Source organism: Rhinolophus sinicus, chromosome 1, assembly GCF_057876585.1.
Source record: "Rhinolophus sinicus isolate RSI-liver-muscle chromosome 1, RSI-T2T, whole genome shotgun sequence".
Lineage (NCBI taxonomy): Eukaryota > Metazoa > Chordata > Mammalia > Chiroptera > Rhinolophidae > Rhinolophus > Rhinolophus sinicus.
Window position 1 is genome coordinate 27,917,027 of NC_142501.1, and position 25,055 is coordinate 27,942,081.

The following is a 25,055-nucleotide window of genomic DNA, read 5'->3' on the forward strand; positions in this document are numbered from 1 at the left end:
CCTTTTTCTAGTCTGAGCTTTTAGTCTGTTTTGTGTCCAGCGCAGTGCCAGACACAAAAATAATGGAGAGGAAATAAAAGGGAGAATTCACAAGAAGAGAAGACATTAGCTCTCTACGCATTCTTGACTGATGAAACAAAGGTACACTTGTGTAGAGGAGATAAAGATGATCCCAGTGAAAATAAAAGACAAAGTGGACTTGAAAACTAATTGCAAAGGTATGAGGCCTCCCCCGTACACGCATACATTTACAAGTACAAATAACAGAGTGTGGAAATCCTATTGACTGCAGGTATTTGAATTCTTTAAAAATATGTAATCATTGGTTGTCAACCAAACCATGAATACACAAGGGGAATCCCTAGGAAGGCAGACTAAAAATAAAAATAAATAATTAAAATTTTAAAAACTGAGAGTAGATATAAGCAAGCACACTCTAAAGAGAAGATTCTGCAGTAAAAGTTTCACAAATGACAAAATATAATGAATCCAAGAAAAAAGAAACAGAATTACTGCTTATTACACAATATTATCAAAAATATGTAATTATAAATGATTAAAAAACATACAAAACACACTTTCTATACTCAAGAAATACAGTCAAAATAATCTTTTAAGATAAGATGTTAGATTTATTATAAAAAATATTTTAGAGTAATTACTTTATATATATATGTTCAAATAATTATATTTGTACATGATGGCAGTGAAAAAATTGAACCAAATAGAGGAAAAACACTACATAAATGAATCAAATAGAAATTGTGAATTGAAAAACGTTACCTGAAATGCAAATTTACTAAATCTTTATAAAATTTGAGACACAGAGAGAGAATTACTGAAATTGAAGATGGTGGTTAAAGAATTATTTATCCCAAAAAATAGAGAGAAAAACAACAGAAAAATAAGTAGACACTCAGACAGATTTGCAGCAGTATCAAGAAAACTAACATAGGCGTAAATATACACTGAGAATAAGAATAGAGACAGACATAGAAAAACAACTTGGAGATACAATGAACAAACAACTTTTTAAATTTAATTTTAAAATTTTGGAGGCATATGCGATTCAGCAAACTATAGAAACAGAATGTAGAAATCTAATTCTCAAAATATTATAATCAAAGGACTGAAAAACATTGAAGACACAGACAAAGAAATAATTATGAGGAAAAATGTGGGAGCATGATGTATCTTCAGTCAGTGTGAAAATGAGGGAATGGGTGAGATATTTCCCAACTCCAGCAGCACATGGACCACATTATCGCACCCAGAATCCACACTTGTCCTGCACCCTATGCAGATGAAGGAGATGAGTACTTAATAGGGGTATATAGAAAATCTCTGTCTTGTCTCAATTTTGCTGTAAACCTAAACTACTCTAAGAAAATCAGTCTGTGTCTTTTTTTTAATTGGTAATGATGAATTTTATCTTAAGTGTTTTTTGCCACAATATAAAATGTAAAATAGAAAGCAAAAAACAAAAAAAGAGGTAACCTTGAAATAAGCAAAAGAAAACTTACCCATTACATATAGGAAATGACAATATTATTAATAGATGAGTTCTAATCAGAAAGAAAATAGAATAGACAGCAGGAGTGACATATTCAAAGAGCTGAAAGTACTGGGAGGAAAAAAACAACAAAACCTGTCAAACAAGAATTCTTAATTCAGCAAAACAGTCCTTCAAAATAGAAGTTGCAATAAGGACCTTATGACATACACAAAAACAAAACAGAGAATTTCTTATTAGCAGACCTGCCCTCCAAAAATGTTCTTCAACCTAAAAGTAAATGATACTGGACGGTAACTCAGAGCCACAGGAAGGAAGAGCAGTAGAAATGGTAAATATGTGGGTAAACTTAAGCATCTGTGTTTCTGTTCTTGGGATTACTTTAAAAATGAGATTATTTAAAGCAATAATTCTGACACTGTATGGTTGGGTCTCTATGATTGCAACTCTGTGCTGGAAAATGGGAACCTTGTTCGGGATCGGGGGGGAAAACCTCATTTGTTAGCATATGTTTATTTTTGGTTTGCAAAAATCCCTAGAACGATTAATTTCAAGTCATCTTTGCATAAATCAAGAATGCCAGGTCACAAAGGATGTGCATTATTGTTTGTTCACAAACCAGTGCTGACTGACTGGGTACAACATTGTTAGAAGGAATAGTAAGACCCCAACAGAAAAGAGAGGAAATGGAGCTATATTGATGCTAAGTTTCTATGTTTCACTGGAATATAGGCAGAATTAACTTTAGGTAGACAGTGAGGAGCTAAGGATGTCTCATATCTACAACAACTAATAAAAAATTTATATATCCAAACCATCAACAGAGAATTAAAATGGAACGTTATAATAATACATGTTGAAGACAAAAGATGTCAGAAATTATGGAAGAAAAACCTAAAGACATGGACATAGAAGAAAGAGCAAAACAGCAGACCTAAATACTACTATACCAATGATTATATTAAATGTGAATGAAATACATGTTTTAATCAAAAGATAGAAATTTTCATACTGAGGGAAAATGTAAGATCCATCTACATACTGTCTACCATAAATGCACTTTATATTCAAAGGTACGAAAATGAAAGTAAAAGGGTGAAAAACTGATATACCCTATGAACTGTAACCATAGGGGCCTGAACTGTGCATTCTACTATCAGACAAAATAACTGTTAAAACAAGAAATATTATTAGAAATAAAAAGAAACAATTCAAAATATTAACGATGTCATTACAAAAAGTACATAAAACAATTATAAACATGTGACCACCTAACAACAGAACCCTCAAACACATGAGTACAAACTGACAACATTAAAGGAGATACAAACACTTCAATTATTATAGTTGGACATTTAAAAGCTCCAATGTCATTCCAACCACAATAAGATACCACTTGACACCAATTAGAATGGCTATCATCAACAAGACTAACAACAACAGTATTGGACAGGCTGTGCAGGAAAAGGAACCTTCACATACTGTTGGAGGGAATGCAGATTGGTGCAGCCATTACGGGAGGCAATGTGGAGGTTCCTTAAAACATTAATAATAGAATTACCATATGACCCAGCAATCCCTCTCCTGGGTATCTACCCAAAAAACCTAAAAACATTTATCCAAAAAGCTATATGTGCTCTGAAGTTCATTGCAGCTTTATTTATGGTGGCCTTCGATAGATGATTATACAAAGAAGTTGTGGTTTATATACACAATGGAATACTATTCTGCCATAAGAAAAATGAAATAGTGCCATTTCAAACAACATGGATGGAACTTGAGATTATTATGCTGAGCGAAATAAGTCAGACAAAAAAAGTCGAGAACCACATGACTTCACAGATATGTGGCATATTGAACTGTAAGGAACAATAGAACAAGACAAACAAAGAAATAAAAACTCAGAGACGCACACAGTAGCTCAGTGGTTACCAGAGGGTAAAGGGGAGTGTGGATGGCAGAAGAGGTAAAAGGGGTCAAATATGTGGTGATGGCAGGAGAGCTGGTCTGGGGGGTGAACACACAATGTGATATATAGATGATGTATTTACAGAATTGTACACCTGAAACTTATTTAACTTTATTAACCATTGTCACCACAATAAATTTTAATTTTGAAAAAGGAATTTGTTGAATACAAATGGAAAAAAATAGCTCCAATGTCACTCCAATAAATTAAAAAAAAATGTTTTAAAAGACATAAGGGTGACAAACAAGTACATGAAAAGATTCTCAAGACCATTAGTCTTAAGAAAATTAAATTAAAACTGCTACATATCAGACTTCTTATTCTGGTAAGATGAAGGTGGATAGTCTTTATTTCTCCCACTAAACATCAGCTAAAACCCCTGGACATTATACAAAAAAAAACAACAAACAAAAAAACAACAACAGTAAAACTTAACTACAGATAAATGCAACAGTGTGGATGAATTCCAAAAATCTCATATGTGAATGAAAGGAGACATAAAATGCGTACTGAATGATCCCTATTATATGAAGCTCAAATTTAAGCAAAGATCATTTGGAATATTAAAAATCAGAATAGTGGTTAAGTGGGGGAGGGAAAGTTGAGAGAATACACAGGAGTGGGCTATTGTGGACTGGAAACTTCCTTTTCATGATGTGATTTGTAATTACATGCGTCCTTCCAATTTATAAACAATCTGCACAACCATGATGTTTAGTGTCCTTGATATAATTTAAAATTTCATAGCAAAATTAAACACAAAACTTATTTTAGACAAAAGGTATGTATACAAGCATGGTTGTCTATGGAAAGTAAGAACTGGAAATTTTTAAACGTGCATTAATGACATGAAATATAAATAAAAGATTAAAGAGTTAAACAATAGAATATTAATAGACTTTATAACTAACTACAAATGTATACAAAAGTATGAATGAATACTACAATCATACTGTAGACCAAAATACACTTTTAACAAAAATTTGGAAACTTTTAAAATCTTACCACTTCTTCTTTATTATCTATATAAAGCAGGTGTGAGTTCTTAGAAGCACAGGCCGTCTGACTCTCAGTCCATGTGTGTTTTTCAGTGCTAATGTAATAACAGTTGTTGGAATATGTAAACCACTCCTTTGGACAACAACCATAATGATATGCTGAAGAAATCATGAAAAAACAATTTGAATTAAAAAATAAAAACAAATTTACACATTTGCATAACTACAAACATATATGTGCATAACATTTCTATGCACCCTCACTGGCTGGTACATGTAAAATAAAATATAATCACACACACTCGTAGGGAATGGTCAGCCTCTCACCCCCTAATTTATGTGCCCAAACAATGCAAACACACAAAAATAAATATCCATTCTAACACATCATGAAAATCAATGAACAAAACCACTTTTTTAGAAACAAAATTATTTTTCTCATAGCATAGCCGGAGGAAACATAAGACAATCAGCAACAGCGGGTATGGTGATTTAAAATGAACACTTCTTCATATTCTTCCATAAGATGCATTCTCCTAAAATTAGCATTTATGGACCTTTATTGCTCAATGTTATCATTTATATATTTCAAAAAATCCCGTAATATTATATTTGCGTATCCTGAGTTACAGACAAACTGCAAGCTGTACTAATATCAGAACTTGGAAAATTATTTGTACCTTTCTGGATCCCTGTTGTTAAGGGGTAATTATTCTGCTCTGGTTTTTCAGTAGCTGGAAAAAAGGAGTAATTCTTATTTAAAAATTAATGTTGATCTGCATAAATCATAATACTTTTTGTTTTTTACTTTGACATTTGGTGTAATGTTTAGGATTAAATAATCTGAAATAAAATTGATTTTACAAGACAGATTAATTAATTAATGAAGATTTTAAAAATAGATTTCAAAAGCCTAAAGGATCAAATTCCACTACAGTATTTGGTTTAACCAATCTCAAGAATTAATTTGTATTTCTCAATAAGGTCTAAGAGATTTAAATGAGACAATATTTGCAGAAAAATCAGAATAAAAGTTCCATGACTAAATATAAAATATACAAATCTTTGAATTATGAAATCTAAAAATAAATTCATATAATATTCTATAGAATCATTCTGTTATTTATACTTTTGAAATTCAAAAACACTCCACATTTATTCTAAATGCATACATTAAAATGAGTGTTCTGTTTCAAAATATTATAAAATGTTTAGAGGCACTGATGAACATTACAGTGGAAAGTTCCCTCATAGTCTTTCAAAAAAGTACTCACTGGGAATAAAATGCATCATTCTTACTACAGTGTACATCAGGATGAGACAAATGACTCCCAGGATCCCAGCAATGAGCTTCTCTGGAGGTGATTCTGATTCTGCAGGAAAGAAATAAAATACTGAGAAGGAGAGATGGAGACAACTGATCACACAGTTTACATGCATGGAATCATAATTTATATATATGTAGATATATAAATATATATAAAATTGAACTCCAAACCCATATCTACCATTGTAACCTTTCAGAAAATGCCTTTGCATTTTCAAGACATGTAATGCTCCATGAATTGTTGGTAAAAGACTGAACTCTACCACGATGCCTGCATAAATTAGTCCTCAGATTTCATATTAGAATATTGTATTCCAACTTCAACCTCTGATCCTCACTAATTAAATATGTGTGAGCTTATTCTCTACTGTTTCCCCACATCTCAACACCGAGCTGCACATCCTAGAACACTTATACTCTGGGTCTATTTAATGCTTTACCTTTGCAGTGGTCATTCTTGTCATTCCCTTGATCATCCTGACAAGAATTTGAAGGGCTGATTCCTCATAGGATGTTTGCTGTTCAATTAGTAAAATGGAGCTTTTCATGCCCTTACCTTTTGGCTGCTGTCTCTTTGAGTCCTTAGCCAGATTCCGTTCTGAGTAGTTTTCTAGTTGGATATCCATCTCTGCAGCTGAGTAATGTCAGGTTTGGTGCCTGTGATAACTTTACTTAAGTAGTTAACAAATGGGGTGAATAATGGCAAGACTCAGGATAGTCAAAGTGGGTGGAGTGTGAGATAAGTAACAGTGCTCATTCTACAGTTGACCAATGGGAGGTCGTTTTCTAATTTACTAAGAGATTTAAATAAGTTTTTCACGACAGAAGAGTAGTTCATAAAATGATATTCTATGTTTGGCACAATATTATTGGTTAAAGCAATGGAAAGTAATAGATTAGGAATAGACAGGTTCATGAAAAACTAATATCTTTGTTAAGCTAAAGTCAGATTCCACTGAAACATTTTAGCACCGTAATAAGAACTGAGATAATGGAGCTAGATCCTATAACTTTTTCAACCTTGTCAGCTGGCGTGATTTTGCTTTGCCTGAAAAAGGCAATGGAGAGAATGCCACAGAAATGACTCTTATTCTTTGCTTCATGGTGTTTTCTCTGCTTTGGCCTCTATGGTGGGGTTGCCATTGCATGCAAGCAGGAAATCCTGTGGTATTCACCCTCCAGCAATTTTTGTGGTCAATCCTAATTGTAGTTCCTTCTTTTCCAACCTCTGTCTGCAGACAGTGTTAGGGAGATCTTACTGCTTGCCAATCACAAACAGAAATCAGTCCTCACCAATGTTAGCCAGTTGACTGTGGAACTGCTCTATCCAGGGCAACCCAGTGAATGTGTCAGTGACAGGTTTGTCTGCAGGCACACTGTGTTCACCCAGCGTCAGGGTGTAAACCTGGCTTCCAATTCATTTCACCTTTGGGTACTCTTCTTTAACCCTAGGTTTTACTTTATAATTTTCTTTTATCTCCTGTTTGTAGGTGATCACCCCTACAAAATTCAATAATTTTTTAAATCAAATTTCCTTTCCATTTTGACTTTTGATCCACTATGACTTACACACTATGCCAGGCTTTGTTGTTCCATCCTCATTTTCAACATTTGAAGGCTAGGAGAAATCAACTAATTTGAAAATATAAATGGAATTATTCACCATATTGAAGACTTAGAAATAACAGCTCTTGACATTAAAATACATTATCTATTTTCATAAACAGCAAAATCTTATGAAACATATAACATGCACTTGGGTATATATTTTAAAAAATAATTAAAAATATAGATTTTAAAATAATTCTACAACACCAAGGGTTAAGCCTCACTTAAACTGTGGATTTTAAGTGAATATGATGCATCGATGTAGATTCATTCTCAGTAGCAAATGACCATTTTGGTGAGTGATGTTGATCATGGAGGAAGCTCTGCATGTGTAGGGAAGGGAGAAACATGGGAAATCTCAGTACCTATCATAATTTTGTTGTGAATGTAAAACTGTCCTCAAATTGTATCATAAGAAATAATTATAAGAACTTTTATTGTGTGAGTTTTAAATAAACTAAAAATGTGTCCTTTACAGATTAGCATTATACCAACTTCAGGTAAGGCAAAGTGTCTGGTGCTTACAAACATATTGTTTTCTTTCTAAACAGGAATCATAAAAAAGCCGGTGTGAGTGAAACGACACAAACGCACAATTCTTGCTCATCTCTGAAGATATTGGGAACCTGAAATACAGAGAATAATATATCATTAATCTGGCAATAAATAACCTAATAATTTGATCAATGAATAATTTACTTAGGCTAACACTTATATACATATATCTGAATAGCTCTTGTGTAATTTGTATGGAAATACTTAAATAATTGTCTTCATATAATTGTTTAAATATTGTTTCTTTTTCTAAGGTTGATTACTTCAAGGCATAAAATATAAGAGTTCTCATGAAACTTACAGTTTGGAAGAGAAAGATGAGCCTTTTGGCCACACCAACAAACTTATATTGGTTCTTAAGGAGATGTCAATCCATGAATGAGAACACAAAGTGTTCAAAAAATTCTAGGAGAAACAAATTTTATGAGACAGAAAAAAATGCTTTATACTAATATGAATTTCTAATGGAATATAAAGTTCACTGTTTCTATTTTATTCAATTTAATTTTCAGTTTACATTATATACCTATACTGTGAACACATTTGGAAAACGTGTTATTACTAAAGAGGGCAGTTGACACAAATAATTTCAAGGCTGCAACAATTTACCAAAGACTAATAATAACCTGTGACTTATTATTGGAAAAGTTCATAGAAATTCAAGTAAGAATGGAGCAAATTTGTAGCCTTCCTGCCTAGGACCACCCCCATGTCGCCCCCCACCCCACCTCAGCTCAGTGAGTATGAAGAAGTGTAGTTTTTACAATTTGGAGAAGGCTGCAAAAATCAATGGTGTTCTTGCCACAGGGGCACACTTGATAAGCAGTGGGGAAGGGGTGCTAAATTGCCCACTATTTTTTCAGCTCAAAGTGCGGAATTTACAAGGTTAAAAAGAGAAAAAACCACCCTTTTTCTAGTCTGAGCTTTTAGTCTCTTTTGTGTCCAGTGCAGTGTCAGCCACAAAAATAATGGAGAGGAAATAAAAGGGAGAATTCACAAGAAGAGAAGACATTAGCTATCTACACATTTTTGCGTGATGAAACCAAGGTGCACTTGTGTAGAGGAGAAAAAGATCATCCCAGTAAAAATAAAACGCAAAGTGGACTTGAGAACGAATTGCAGTTATGAGGCCTCCCCCGTACACGCATACATTCACAAGAACAAATAACAGACTATGGAAATCCTTTTGACTGCAGGTATTTGAATTCTTTAAAAATATATAATCATCGGTTGAAAAACCTAAAGACATGGACATAGAAGAAAGAGCAAAACAGCAGACCTAAATCCAACTATACCAATAATTATATTAAATGTGAATAAAATACATGTTTTAATCAAAAGATAGAAATTTTCATACTGAGGGAAAATGTAAGATCCATCTACATACTGTCTACCATAAATGCACTTTATATTCAAAGGTACGAAAATGAAAGCAAAAGGGTGAAAAACTGATATACCCTATGAACTGTAACCATAGGGGCCTGAACTGTGCATTCTACTATCAGACAAAATAACTGTTAAAACAAGAAATATTATTAGAAATAAAGAGAAACAATTCAAAATATTAACGATGTCATTCCAAGAAGTACATAAAATAATTGTAAACATGTGACCAGTTAACAACAGAACCCTCAAACACATGAGTAGAAACTGACAACATTAAAAGGAGATACAAACACTTCAATTATTATAGTTGGACATTTAAAAGCTCCAATGTCATTCCAACCACAATAAGATACCACTTTACACCAGTTAGAATGGCTATCATCAACAAGACTAACAACAACAGTATTGGAGAGGCTGTGAAGAAAAAGGAACCTTCATATACTGTTGGAGGGAATGCAGATTGGTGCAGCCATTACGGGAGGCAATGTGGAGGTTCCTTAAAACATTAATAATAGAATTACCATATGACCCAGCAATCCCTCTCCTGGGTATCTACCCAAAAAAGCTAAAAAACATTTATCCATAAAGCTGTATGTGCTCTGAAGTTCTTTGAAGCTTTATTTGTGGTGGCCTTCGATAGACGATTATACAAAGAAGTTGTGGTTTATATACACAATTGAATACTATTCTGCCATAAGAAAAGATGAAATAGTGCCATTTGAAACAACATGGATGTTGACAGAAAAAGTCGAGAACCACATGACTTCACAGATATGTGGCATATTGAACTGAAAGGAACAATAGAACAAGACAAATAAAGAAACAAAAACTCATAGACGCACACAATAGCTCAGTGGTTACCAGAGGGTAAAGGGGAGTGTGGATGGCAGAAGAGGTAAAAGAGGTCAAGTACTTTTTACCTCATTTATCCCGGATTGGATGCTGCAGAGGCCAGCAAAACCACGAACACCCAAGGACAGACAAAAGTCCCAAGGAGAGGCTTTTTCTCTAGTCAAAAGACCAGGAAAGCAGCAGGCTAGAAAGACAGAAAACTTTAGATGCTAACTGCCTTATTCCAACCGAAAAGCACAGAGAACTGCAGGGAAAATACCACTCAGGAATGAAGAGGAAAATCAAGACATTCTCAGGTAAAGAAAAACTAAGAAAACTTTTCACAATGGGGCCCACTCTAATAGAATCGCTAAAGGGAATTATGTAACAGAAATTAAATGATAAAAGAGGGACTCTTGGATCATCAGGAAAGAAAAGATAACAAAGTATAAAAATCTTATTGGATAGGTAGACTATTCATTTCTTTTGCTTTCTAAATTATTTGATAGTTGAGGCAAAATTACAAATTGAAGCAAATTATAACATTCTGCCATGTGATTTTATATGTCTATTGATAAAATATTTAAGACAATTGTATTACAAATGGACACAGTAAAAGAACAAAAAGGGAGATAGGTTTTCTCCATGCTACTCAAACTGCTGTAGACTGTGCACACTGTGATTTATATACAGAGATGCTCTCTTATCTGTGGTTTCAGTTACCTGCTGTTTCAGATACCCACGGCCAAGCAGTGTCCAAAAGTATTAAAAGGAAAATTCAAAAATTTAAAAATTCAAGTTTAAGTTGTGTGTTTTTCTAAGTTTCATGATGAAACTCCTCCTGTCCCACTCCGTTCTGATCAGGATATAAAGCATGTCTTTGTCCAGCGTATCTATGCTGCATATGCTCCCCTTCCCTGATTGTTAGTCACAAGTTGCTCTTGGTTATCAGTTCAACTGTCGCAGGATCTTAGTGCTTGTGTTCAAGTCTCCTTTATTTTCCTTAATAATGGAGCTATAGCATGAGACTAGTGATACTGGCAATCGAATATACTAAAGAGAGGCTGTAAAGTAATTCCTGTACGTGAAAAGGTGAAAGTTCTTGATTTACTAAAGCAAGACAAAAACTCTTCTGCAGAAATCACTGAAATCTACAGTAAGAAATCATGCTCTATCTGTGAAACTATGGAGGAAAAACAAATCTGTGCTACTTTTGCTGTCATACCTCAAACTGGGTGGGTATAGGAAAATGAGATATTTTAAGAGAGAAAAAAGAGAGAGCCCACATTTACATAACTTTTACTACAGTCTATTTATATCATTGTTCTATTTTATTATTGGTTAATGTTCTTAATCTCTCACTCTGCAAAATTTATAAATTAAACTTTATTATATGTACTTATGTACAAGAAAAACCATTGTATATATAAGGTTCAGTACTATCAGTGACTTCAGGCATCCACTGTGTTCTTGAAACACACTCCTCACAGATAAGAGGAGAACTACTGTGTGTGTGCTTATGTATATACATGTAATATTATATACATTTTCATCTATATAAAAATATATATAATACCTACTATCTATATCAAGCAGATTAGCTCATATGTATATATACAGAATTATATGTTCATATATAGTTATTTATGAAAAGATAATCTTTGCTATAAATTATGATCCATCAATTAGATAATGATAATAAAGGAAAACAATAAAGCCTAGAGAGTAATGTAGGGGATTATCTTCATGAACCTTAACTGATTTCACAAGTATGTCCTAAATCATTAGTAACACCCAAAATGATATAGTATACTCTGCTAACATTAATAAATTCTGGTCATTAAAAGACTCCAATATGAGAATAAGAATGTAAGTCACAAGGTCAAAGAAACTACTTGTATCTCCCAAATTAAAAAATGAGCTTATATCCAAAATATAACAAGTACTGAGAGGAAGGAAAATGACAGGCAACATATACGAGAAATGGGCAAGAAACATGGCAGGTATTTTTCATTCTCACAGAAGAGAATGTCATGATTAGTAGCCCAGAAGGGTGTTTTCAACCAAATAGTAATCAGGAAAATGCCTATTAGTCTCATCATGAAACTTTTCTATAAAGATAAAAAATCATAACGTTAAATTCCTGATAGTACTACGTTTAAATCAAAGGACCTTTGGTAAAATGTGTATTTACTCAATAAACCAAAAAAAAGAATGGAATCATTTAATAAATTTGATATACACATATATTTATGGCCTTGCAATTTTATTCTGAAACATAGAAGACTAGTTATATTATAATTACACACATATGCAACTATAATAATGTAACTTTATCTGTAAACTATTATAAATATTTTATCTATATTATATAATAACAATATATTCTACATAACATGTATGCATAATATATTAATTGTAAATATATTGTACAATTTGGGAAAAAGATGTACACAAGGATTTTCATAAAATATTATGTATAATACCCACATTAAAACAACTGTATTCTGAATGGTGTAGGTTAAAAATGTTATGTACGTGTAATACAACAGTAAAAATTAACTACAGATAAATGCAACAGTGTGGATGAATTGCAAAACTATCATATGTGAGTGAAAGGAGACATAAAATGCGTACTGAATGATCCCTATTATATGAAGCTCAAATTTAAGCAATGATAATTTGGAATATTAAAAATCAGAATAGTGGTTAAGTGGGGGAGGGAAAGTTGAGAGACTACCCAGGAGTGAGCAATTGTGGACTGGAAACTTCCTTTTCGTGATCTGATTTGTAATTACATGCATCCTTCCAAATTATAAACAATCTGCACAACCATGATGTTTAGTGTCCTTGACATAATTTAAAATTTCATAGCAAAATTAAACACAAAACTTATTTTAGACAAAAGGTATGTATACAAGCATGATTGTGTATGGAAAGCAAGAACTGGATATTATTAAACGTACATTAATGACATGAAATATAAATAAAAGATTAAAGAGTTAAACAATAGAATATTAATAGACTTTAAAACTAACTACAAATGTATACAAAAATATGAATGAATACTACAATCATACCGTAGACCAAAATACTCTTTTAATAAAACGTTGGAAACATGTAAAATCTTACCACTTCTTCTTTATTATCTATATAAAGCAGGTGTGAGTTCTTAGAAGCACAGGCCGTCTGACTCTCAGTCCATGTGTGTTTTTCAGTGCTAATGTAATAGCAGTTGTTGGAATATGTAAACCACTCCTTTGGACAACGACCAGAATGATATGCTGAAAAAATTATGAAAAACAATTTGAATTAAAAAATAAAAAACAAATTTACATATTCGCATAACTACAAACATATATGTGCATAACATTTCTATGTACCCTCACTGGCTGGTACATGTAAAATAAAATACAGTTACAACACTCACTGAGAATGGTCAGCTTCTCACCCTCTAATTTAGGTGCCCAAACAATGAAAACACAAACATAAATTTCTATTCTAACCCATTAATGAAAGTCAATGAATAAAACCACTTTTTTAGAAAATAAAATTATTTGTCTCAGAGCATAGCAGGGGGAAATGTAAGCCAGTCAGTAACAATGGGTATGGCGATTTAAAATGAACACTTCTTCATATTGTTCCATACGAAGGACAATTGTTGTAAAATTGTTATTTATGAACATTTATTGCCCATGTTATAATTTACATATTAAAAAAAATTGTAATATTATTTTTGCCTATCCTGAGTTACAAACTATAAACTATACAAATATCAGAAATTTGAAAATTCTTCTGTACCTTTCTGGATCCCTGTTGTCAAGGAGGAATTATTCTTCTCTGGTTTTTCAGTAGCTAGGAAAAAGGAGTAATTCTTATTAAAAAATTAATATTGATCTGCATAAATAATAATACTTTTGGTTTCTTACTTTGACATTTGGTGTAATGTTTAGGATTAGAATAATCTGAAATAAAATTGACTTTACAAGAAAAATTAATGAATTAATGAACATTTAAGAAAATATATTTCAAAAGCCTAAAGGATGAAATTCTACTACAGTATTTGATTTAACCAATCTCAAGAATTAGTTTGTATTTTTCAATAAGGTCTTTTAGCCTTCCAAAGCATGTCTTTGAGTTATGAAATCAGAATTTATATGTATATATGTACATATATTTGTAAAATGCTGCCTGCAATCATTCTGATATTTTATCTTCGACAAATTCGTCACCCTTTCACATTTACTCTAACTGCATGTGTTAAAATTAGAGGCCTAGTCCATAATATGAAGAAATATTTACAGGCATTGGCAATCATTGAACTGAAAAGTTCCCTTATAATCTTTAAAACTTGACTTACAAGTAGTAACAGCTATCGTTACCAAAGTGGACAGCAAAACAACACAGATGACTCCCAGGATCCCTGCAAAGAGCTTCTCTGGAGATGATGAAAAATCTACAGGGAAAGGGAAACACTGAGGAATGAGATGCAGATAAACGCTTAGACAATTTACACGCAGGGAACCTTCCTGAACAGGGAATCATATACATAAATTAGGACCCCTGACCCATATCTACCATTGCAATCTTCCGCTCAGAATATATCACTGCATTGTCAGGAAATACAATGCTCCATAAGTTGTTGATCAAAGACTACACAATACAATGATGCCTGACTAAAATAAGTCCTCAGATTTCACATTAGAATGCTGTATTCCAACTTCAAGCTCTGATCCCAACAAATAAAAAGTGTTTCTCCACATATTTCCTACTGTTCCCCACATCTCTGCACCCCAACAGCACATCCTAGAACAGTTATACTGTGATTCTATTAAATATTTTACCTTTGCAGTGGTAGTTCTTGTCATTCTCTTGAAGATAGTGAGAAGCATTTTGAAGATTTAATTCTGCAAAGGTTGTTTCCTGCTCAGTTACTGAAATGGAACTCTTAGTGCTCTTAGGTTTTACTTGCTGTCTCCTTGAGTCCTTAGTCAAACTCAGTTCTGCATAGGTTACTCTTTGGTTATTCATCTCTGCAGCTGAGTGGTGTCAGAGACTGTGCTCTAAGGTAAGGGTACTTAACAATGAATGGTATTTATATATGCAATGATGAGATCTCTTACTGTAAAAGTGGGTGGGGTAGAGGGTGAGCTGGGCTCATTTTGCAGTAGAAGAATCTAAAGATCTTGTTTGAAATGTTCTAAATCTTTAAATAAGTGTGTCATGGATAAATACATTTTTAAGATATTCTGAATTCGATAATATATTTTTGGTCTGAACAATGAAAAGTGATAAATTAGTGAGGAACAAAGAAGTTCATAAACAATAATAGCCTCAATTTAAGTCAGATTACAGAGAAATGTTTTTAACATCATTAGAAGGTCTGTATTAAAAATTAAAATTCTGTTAAAAAACTCACAAAATTATTTGTGATAATTTTGAAATACAATAAGGTTAAAGACTGAGTGCTCAAAGATGGCAAATTAGTAGTGTTGGCATATATAGTAATTCCCTGCACTAAATTAATTTCAGTTAGTGCCTTACATTTGTTTAGTAAAGGGAATGAGTGTTATCAAATGATCTTTTATTTTGAATGATTGTGAAGTTATGAGAAATTATTACAAATTTAAAGAAATATTTCACATGTTGTAAAATGTTACACACACACTAAACTTATTGAAAACCTAAAAAAATATTAACAACAACATTTTTAAAGTACTTATGTAATAGAATACATAGGTATTGATTTAATGGTAAAGATATAATAGTATATAATGATAAATACATACATAAATCATTTAAAAAAGAACTATATGTTGTTTTAAACTCCCAAAAAGTTCCTATAACTGTCAAAGTCAATGAGAGTAGCTTTAGTTATGTAAGCAAAGTAATGAATTAAACCATGTAATGTAATAATTCAGTCAATGGGCTCTGTGGTCAGTGAGTTCTAGAATTAAAGCTGACTTGAAATGTATAGTATGACTTTGAAATACTTAGCATCTAGCAACCTAGATTACTAATGAAAGTGGGAATAAAAACAGGTAGATATAATGCATGGGAAACACTTAATACTCAACCTGGCTTTTATAAACTCTCAGTAATATTTTAGTTATGTTAACTATGATTTTAACATATTTAACATGTCATTATTTCTTACTTATGTCAGTTAGACTCTAACATAATTCATTAGACAAGCATTTCTTTATCGGTGTGATGTCTTTTCTTGTAATATTTCGTTAAATTTTTCAAAAAATCTTACCGTTGTTTATAGTTAAGCTTAAATGAGCATTTTACAGGAGCTACCTCCTCTTAATTTTTACTAAAAGCCAACTGCTTTTATTTAATCTAAGTAAGTGTATGAAGAATTATGTTTAACCTTCCCAATTCAAAGAATTCATTTTAAGAATCTGTTTTTAAAGGCTGGCTTAAACATCAAATATAATATAGAATTATGTCTTTATTAATTAACAAAAATCCAAAAATAACTGTTCTTTGTCATGATTCCTCTGGGATTTTACCCTATATGTTTTTATTTTCAAGCCCAAATATGCATATGTAATATACACTTGAGTAATTTTCCACAGGCAAGGACTAAAGAAATTTAAGAAAATTTTTACCCTGAATTACTTACATAAAGATACCAATGTTCTTTTTTATTAGCTTATTAATAATACCTCAGTTGCATCACATCTAGCATCTGCAATCTCCCATTACATAGGATGAGCCAGTAGAGAGACAGGAGAGTAGAGACACATACCTTCTTTAGGCCTGAAAAGTGACCATCCTTTCGTGGGAGACCACGTTACTCTTGTAAACAAACAATATCTGTGGTCTTCACAGGCAGCCCAGGGAAAGCTCAGAGTGAAGCAAGAGTGGAAAAAGCAGATTTCTCATTAATGTGTCACTTTAAGTTTGAACAGGAAATCCTTACCCTTGGGGTATTATGAAGACAGGTTATCTCTTCACACACCTCCAGAATATAGGATACTTTGGGTTGGTAGTGTGTCATTTAGTTTGCCCATTGGCAAGTGCCTCTGCAAAATTATTTTCTTATTTTAAAAGATTTCTGGGGACAAAAGTCTTGACCACCCATGCAGTTAACTTGCTTCCATTTTAATCACAAACACTAACAACTTAGGCCTTATTAAGGGTATCTTAGATGTTTAAATTCTGCTCTTACGCAGGGTTGCTAAATTCTGGCATTACATACTTTTCCTTATACTCTCATTATGTCATTTCTATTATAATGGGAAAAACGTGAAAGCATAATCCCATCAACAATAGGTATTTAATGATATTTGTCACTAATACTCTGAAGAATTACTGTGTTTTCAACCTATGGTGATTGTCACAATGATCATCAGTGCCCAAAATTATCTTCTCAATTTCTCTGCCCTAGTTCTTCAAGTTCCTTTTGTTATTCTTATATAAGTTATTTATATTTCTTCTGATAAAGATAATATCTCTGTGAAGGATAAAACATGAAACAATATTGAACTACATCACCATGGCAGAGATTGAAATATTATATAGCTACTAATTATATTTTTTGTTGATTCATCTTCCAGTCATAATTGTCTTTCTTTTAATAGAAATATTTGTTGTAAATGACAAAAGTCGAAGTCTTGCTATGTAGGAGAAAAACAAATTAACCAATTTTTTTTCCCTTACCAAAAAAATGGGAAGAGCAGGAAAAGTCGATATTTATTTATTTATTTTTCCATTACAGTTGACATTCAATATTATATTAGTTACAAGTGTACAGCTTAGTGGTTAGACATTTATGTAACTTATGAAGTGCTCCCCCAATAATAGTACACCCTTGACACCATACATAGTTATTACAATATTATTGACTGTACTGCTTGCTGTACTCTGCATCCCTGTGACTAGTTTGTAACTGCCAATTTGTAGTTCTTAATCCCTTTATCTTTTTTCCCAACCCCCACCCACAACACTTCCCTTCAGGCAAACATCAGTTCATTCCCTGTATCAATGAGATTTTCTGGGTTTTTTTTCTGTTTATTTGTTTGTTTGTTTTTTAGATTCCACATATAAGTGAAATCATATGGTATTTGTCTTTCTCTGACTTACCTGAAAATATAGTAGACTTTCAGAACACAATTAAATGACACATGAGCAATAAAGGAAACTAAACTTTACAGCATATTGGTTTGGTTCACATTTATTCTGAAATGATTACCACAATAGGTTCAGTTAACATCCACCTTCTCATATAGGTAAGTTAAAAAGAAAATACAGATGAAAAGAGTAAAGGGAAACAAAAATTATCCTCACAATGAGAACTGAAGATTTACTCTCTTCACAACTTTAATATACAATAGTTTCCCCTTATCTCAGCTTTGCTTTCAGTTATAAATGATCAACCGCAGTTCCAAAGTATTAACTGAAAAATGCTAGACATATTAATTTATTAGTTTTAAATTGTGTATGCTCCTTGTTACAACATGACATCTCACACCATCCTGCTTAGTTGGGCCCAGGACTCGATCATCCCTTTTTCCAGCATATCCACACTGTGCTGCTGCCCACCGTGTTTGTCACATAGTAGCCATTTTGGTCATGAGAGACTGCTGTGGTTCACAGTTCTTATGTTCCAATAACCCTTATTTTATAAAAATTATAATTATGATCATCAGACTGAATGCAGCACTCAAGTCACGTATGCAACACCAAAAGTTTACAACCACTGCAACAATACTTTGATGAGTTTAAAAGACAAAGAAACTTCCACTTACAATGCTCTTCCAAAAGCATTTGGCAAAAAATCTTTTAACTATTGAGGATCCCTAACCATTGCCATTGTCTGCTCCTGCTATTCAACCAGCGACATTGTCTTGTCTTGATATTCCAGCATCGTAATAAGCAAATGATCCTCTTTCTGACGTATTGACAGACGGTTAATAGCAGCCTACTGCTACTATGTCACAAAACCAACATGGTTCACCTCATATCATGTAGGCATTTTATTATTTCCCTTCATCACAAGAAACAGGAGAGTGAGGACTATACAATAAGACATTTTGAGAGAGACCATATTCTCAGAATTTTAATTACACTATATTGTTATAATTGTTCTATTTTATTATTAGTTATTGCTGTTAATCTCCTACTGTGTTAATTTATAAGTTAAACTTCATCTTAGGTATGTAATTATAGGAAAATAATACACAGTATATATAGGGTTCGGCACCATTCATGGTATCAGAAGTCCATTGCGGGTCTTGTAAAGTATCCCCTGCATAAATGAGGGAGCTACTGCATATAATGCATCAATGTCAGCAATAGCCGTTATGTTGTACACTACATTCTAGTACTCAATTATCTTGTAGCCGGACTTTGTACCTTTTGATGACCTTTTCCAATCATCCCACCAATCCTCCACCGCTGGTAACCACAAGTCTGATTAGTCTTTTATGAGTTTCTTCTTTGTTGTTGTTGTTTTTAGATTCTGCATATTAGATCATACCGTATTTGATGACAATAGCTTTATAGGATAGCTTGAAATTAGAAAGTGTGATGCCAACTGCTTTGTTCTTTGTTTCTCAGATTTTTTTTGGCTATTCAAGGTCTTTTGTGGTTCTATATAAGTTTCGGAGCATTTTTTTCTACTTCCATAAAATATGCCATTGGAGTCTTGATAAGGATTGCATTGAATCTATAGATGGCTTTTGGTAGTGTTGACAAATTAGCAATATTGATTCTTCCAATATGTGAACATGGGATACCTTTCCATTTATTTTTGTCTTCAATTTCTTTCATCAATGTCTTGCAGTTTTCAGTGTAGAGACCTTTCACTCCTTAGTTAAACTTATTTCCAATATGTTTTTGTTCTCCATGCTATTGTAACAGAATCAATTTCTTTTTTTCCTTTCCAGAAGTTCTGTTGTTAGCATATAGAAGTGCTGCTGGCTTTTGTATGTTAATTTTATATCCTGCAGCTATACTGAATTAATTTATTAGGTACTACATTTCTTGGTGGAGTCTTTAAGATTTTCTACATGCAAAATTATGCTATCTGCAAACAGAGACATTTTTACTTCTTCATTTCCAATTCTGATATCTTTTTTTTTTTTTCTTGCCTGATTGTTCTAACTAAGAATCCAATACTATCGTGATTAGAAATGATGAGAGTGGGCACCCTCGTCGTGCTCCTGATCTTAGACAAAGCGTTTTCATTCTTTTACCACTGAGTCTGATGTTAGTTGTGAACTTGTCATATACTGCCTATATTATGTTGAGATCAGTATCCTCTCTGCCTAATTTGCTGAGTTTTTTACCATGGCAAATGTTCAATTGTGTCAAATGTTTTTTTGCATTCATTGAGGTAATCATATATTTTTTCTTTCATTTATTAATGTGACGTATCATATTGATTGATTTGCATATGTTGAACCATCCTTGCATCCCAAGGATAAATCCCATTTGATCATGGCAAATGATCCCTTTAATATGCTGCTGAATTGAGTTTGCTAGTATTTTATTGAGACATTTTTGCATCTATATTTATCAGGGATGTTGGCCTATAGTTTTCTTTTCTAGTAGTGACCTTTTCTGGTTTGGTGGCAGGATAATGTTGTCCACATAAAATCAGTTTGGAAGTGTTCACTTCTCTTCAAGTTTTTGGAAGAGTTTGAGAATGATTGATGTTAATTCTTCTTTAAGTGTTTTGTAAAATTTTCAGGTGAAGTTCGTATAGTCCTGGGCTTTTCTTCATTGGGAGTTTTTAATTTCTAGTTCAATCTTCTTACTAGCAACTGTTCTATTAAGATATTTTATTTCTTCTTGATTAAGTCTTAGCAAGTAGTCTCTTTCTACAATATTTCCATTTCTTTTAAGTTGTTTGGAATATAGTTGTTCATAGTAGTCTCTAATGATCCTTTAAATTTCTGTGGTTTCAGTTGTAATATATCTGTTTCATTTATAATTCTGTTGATTTGGGTCCTATGTCTTTTTTCCCTTGGTTAGTCTAGCTAGCAGTTTGTCAATTTTGTTTGTTTTTTCAAAGAACCAACTCTTACTTTAGTTAATATTTTCTATTGTTTTTCAGTACTCTATTTCATTTATTTCTGCTCTAATCATTTTATTATGTCCTTTCTTCTGCTAAGATTGACCTCAGTTTGTTCTTCTTTTTCTAGTTCCTTAAACTGTAGACTTAGGTTGTTTATTTGGGATCTTTCTTTCTTCTTAATGTAGGTAATTATTGCTATAAACTCCCCTCTTAGAACTGATTTTGCTGCATCCCATATATTGTGGTACGTTGTGTTTCCAATTTCATTTATCTCAAGAAGCTTATTATATTTTCATAAACTAATTTAATAATCCTATCTCCTCTATTATCACATTATAGAATTATAAAAAATCATTTGCTAATGATGCCCAATAATGAAAAGTTCCCAAATGTTGTCTTTAAAATTGTCTCACACATCCTTATAGTCATCAACTCTTATGTTCTCAATTAAATGATGTTATATATATATATATATATATATATATATATATATATATATATATATATCATGTCCTTAGTTACATGTAAAAATGTGGGTTTTTTTCTGGAATTTAACTTTAAGGAAATCTAGACTAAGACAGTATAAATCATAATAAAAATTACTCAAAATAATGAGTTGTTAGAATTTACTGTGTATGATATAAATATATATCATAAAAATGCACGTTCTAGACACACACACACACACCACATACACACACACACACACACACAGACACCTAGACACATACATATACTGGGGGTGCCAAAAAATTGTATACAAATGGGCACTTTGGTCAGCATTGCTCAAGCAGTAGCTCGCCGTAATCAGAAGTGTGTGGACGCTGATCGTAACCACTCTGAGCACCTCTGTAATTGCAGAAGTCAAACGTGACTTGTATTCATCTTTTCTTATCAGTATATATTATTACAATTTTAATATAGTTTTCCTTTCTTAAAATGTGTATACATTTTTTGGCACCTTCTATATATTTGATTATCACTATTTCTATTAATGATAATACTTAGTAACCTAAGAGAGATAGGAAAATTGGAATTCAATAAGAAGTGAAAATGTCCTTTTAATATGATGGCAAAAGGCATTCATTCTCAAGGAATTTTTTAAATGGAGAGAATTCTTAACTGATTCTAACTAAAGAAAATATGCAAGAGTCTTCTAAAGATGAAACAATATTCAAGATGATTACTCCAATATACAGAAAGAAACAAAGTGTTGCAGAAAATAAATTATGTTGATATATCTATCTGGATATTGAGTGGATAAAACATTCATGATAAAGTTTCAGATTTTTAAATCCATATTTGTATTAGAATTCAAGGGAGCATAAGCAGTAAGTAAAAGTTGGTGGTAGTTTTGTCACTGGCTATGAGACTGTAGAGGTACTAATTGGTTAGACTTTAAAGAGTAAAAAAATGTGTGCTGCAAAATATAGGCCACTGACAAAAGAATATTTCAAGCATATTAAATTAAAAAGTTTTTACAGAGCAAAGTGAAAGCAAAAATATATATTGTGAAAGAAAAAAACAAAGAAAAGGTGGAGTTCAATAATGGTAGTGTTTATCAAAATTAAATGATAACTTATTACACTTAATATTAATTATAATCATACATTTACACATATCAATTGAATATTTAAATAAAACTTATGTAATTGTTTAATTGTTATATTAAATATAAATAGAATAATTTTCAATTTATGTTCTAAGTGTGTTTATATTTAAAATAACTGTTTGTTGTCTTAATGAGACACTTTTTTAACATAAGCATAAAAGACAGATGAAAGTAAAAAAATGAAAAAATAAACCACACAACACCAAACTATAGAAAATCTTTATAGTTAATGTACTGTTACAATATACGACAAGAACCATTGTTGGAAATGAGGAAGCATGTTTCATAAGAACAGACTGTCTTAACCAGGGGTGTCCAAACTTTATTCAACGTTTTTCACCAAGGGCCATATGCGGTAAAATACACAAATAGCCGGGCCACTCACTCGGGTGAAGTACATATTGCCTCACCTGGTTTATTTAAGTAAACTAAATATATTTTTGGAATTTGCTGCGGGCCAATTAACAATGAATCGTGGGCCGCAGTTGGCCCACAGGCCACAGTTCGGACACCCCTGGTCTAAACAATTAGCAATGTCTTTAATAAAATGTATATGTACCTAATAATAGAAGTTCACAATATGTAAAAAAGTGAAGAAGTAAATAATTATAAATGAAGTTTTAAACAATTCCCTCTCACTGATTATCAGAGAAGCAGATATATCAAAAATACTATAGAGTGTTAAACCAGACAGCTAACCAGTACACACACACACACACATACACACACACACACACACACACACACACACACACACACACAAGTTCACATGAAAGTATTAAAAAATACACTGTATTTTCATATTTCCAAAAATACTAATATAAAATATAAGCTCTGCAGTGTCACTGCAATAGCCCCTAGCCAAGTCTGGCCAGTGAACACTTGAAATGTGATTATTAAATTTTAAATTTTAATTAATTAAAAATAGGTAAAATTTTAAGATGGTCTCTCAGTCACACTGGCCACATTTGACTAGATCCACAGATTTCTCTTTTCACTGTAAATTCTCTAACTAGATTGTACAAAAAATATGAATCAATAATCAAAAATATAAAAATCTTGTTTTTCAGTCCATTCTTCTTTTTCTTTAATGTTCAGTGTTTCAAATACAGTTTGTATTTAAAGATTTTAAAATACCAAAACTGTAACTAAGTACAGTGGATTATTTTCTGGTATGTTGTTAATATTATACACTGAAATGTATAAAGTGTGGTCAATTTGATTATTGACACATATAACATGTTTACAAATCACTGTGGTGTTGTTCAAGTAAAAAATTCTGTATATAATTTTAAATTCAGTAATAAATTTCTAAATAACATGTTTGCCAATTAAGTGATCACAATGAAGAATCACAATTTTTATATGAATTACAGGGAAACTATAACAGCAAAACTCTGTCTTGTAAAATACTAAATGCCTTAAATTTGTATCTTACAAATAAAGGATAAAATAAATACAAGCATGCACCTCAAAAAATTAAAAATAGAAAAGATGAAATTATGTGAAATTAAATCTCAATGAAGAAGAAAATAATTCAGAAAAGAAAGAAAATTAGGACAAAGAGAAAAATTCCAGTAGAGAGGATCAACAAGGCCAAAGTTATTTTCATTGAAAATACTGAATAAGATTGATAAAAGGCTGTTGAAAAAAAATTGAGAAGATGCAGGTTATTGATACCTAGAATAAACTCAGGAATAACATTATCATTTTTACAATATTGTGGAGATAATAAAGTCATTATGAATACATTTTAATATCTGTAAGAAATAGAAAATTATGAAAATGCAGTACAACAAATAGAAACCTCAGTAAAATTTGCATGTATCAAAAAAATTGAGTTCATTTTATAAACTTTCCTACAAAATTTCCTCAAGTTCAGATTGGATCAGTAGTAAAAAACAACATTCAAAATATGACAGTTCTCTTATACAAAGGATTCAAGATAATAGAAAAAGAGGAATGCATCGATATAACTTTGATATTAAAACCTGTCTAGCACATAACATATGGAAAAATGAAATATAATCTCTTTGTGAATATAGTTGAAGAAAAACAACTTAATCTAAGGGTAATATATTCACTGATTTTTAAAGAAGGACAATACAGAAGGATCATTTTAATTTTATTTTAGAAATGCAAGATTGGTTTAATATTTGAAAGAAATAAACGTAGTTTACTTCATAAACATTATACAGCAAAAACATTTATCACTCCAATTGAT

The 25,055-nt window shown here is 32.0% G+C and overlaps 1 protein-coding gene across 1 annotated transcript in view; it reads right to left on the reverse strand.

Annotated features, from left to right (window-relative positions):
* The window catches only part of LOC109454307 (uncharacterized), a 36,126-nt gene extending 20,869 nt beyond the window's left edge, over positions 1-15,257 (reverse strand). Inside the window, exons 1-10 of the mRNA XM_088789885.1 lie at positions 15,032-15,257; positions 14,548-14,643; positions 13,989-14,042; positions 13,320-13,471; positions 8,272-8,375; positions 7,923-8,041; positions 6,364-6,441; positions 5,755-5,853; positions 5,161-5,214; positions 4,488-4,639 (exon numbers count right to left, since the gene is read on the reverse strand). Of these exons, the coding sequence (XP_088646011.1) occupies positions 4,488-4,639; positions 5,161-5,214; positions 5,755-5,853; positions 6,364-6,441; positions 7,923-8,041; positions 8,272-8,375; positions 13,320-13,471; positions 13,989-14,042; positions 14,548-14,643; positions 15,032-15,218 (1,095 nt within the window). The 5' untranslated portion in view covers positions 15,219-15,257. The remainder of the gene's footprint in view (positions 1-4,487; positions 4,640-5,160; positions 5,215-5,754; positions 5,854-6,363; positions 6,442-7,922; positions 8,042-8,271; positions 8,376-13,319; positions 13,472-13,988; positions 14,043-14,547; positions 14,644-15,031) is intronic.
* Positions 15,258-25,055: the final 9,798 nt, after the last annotated feature.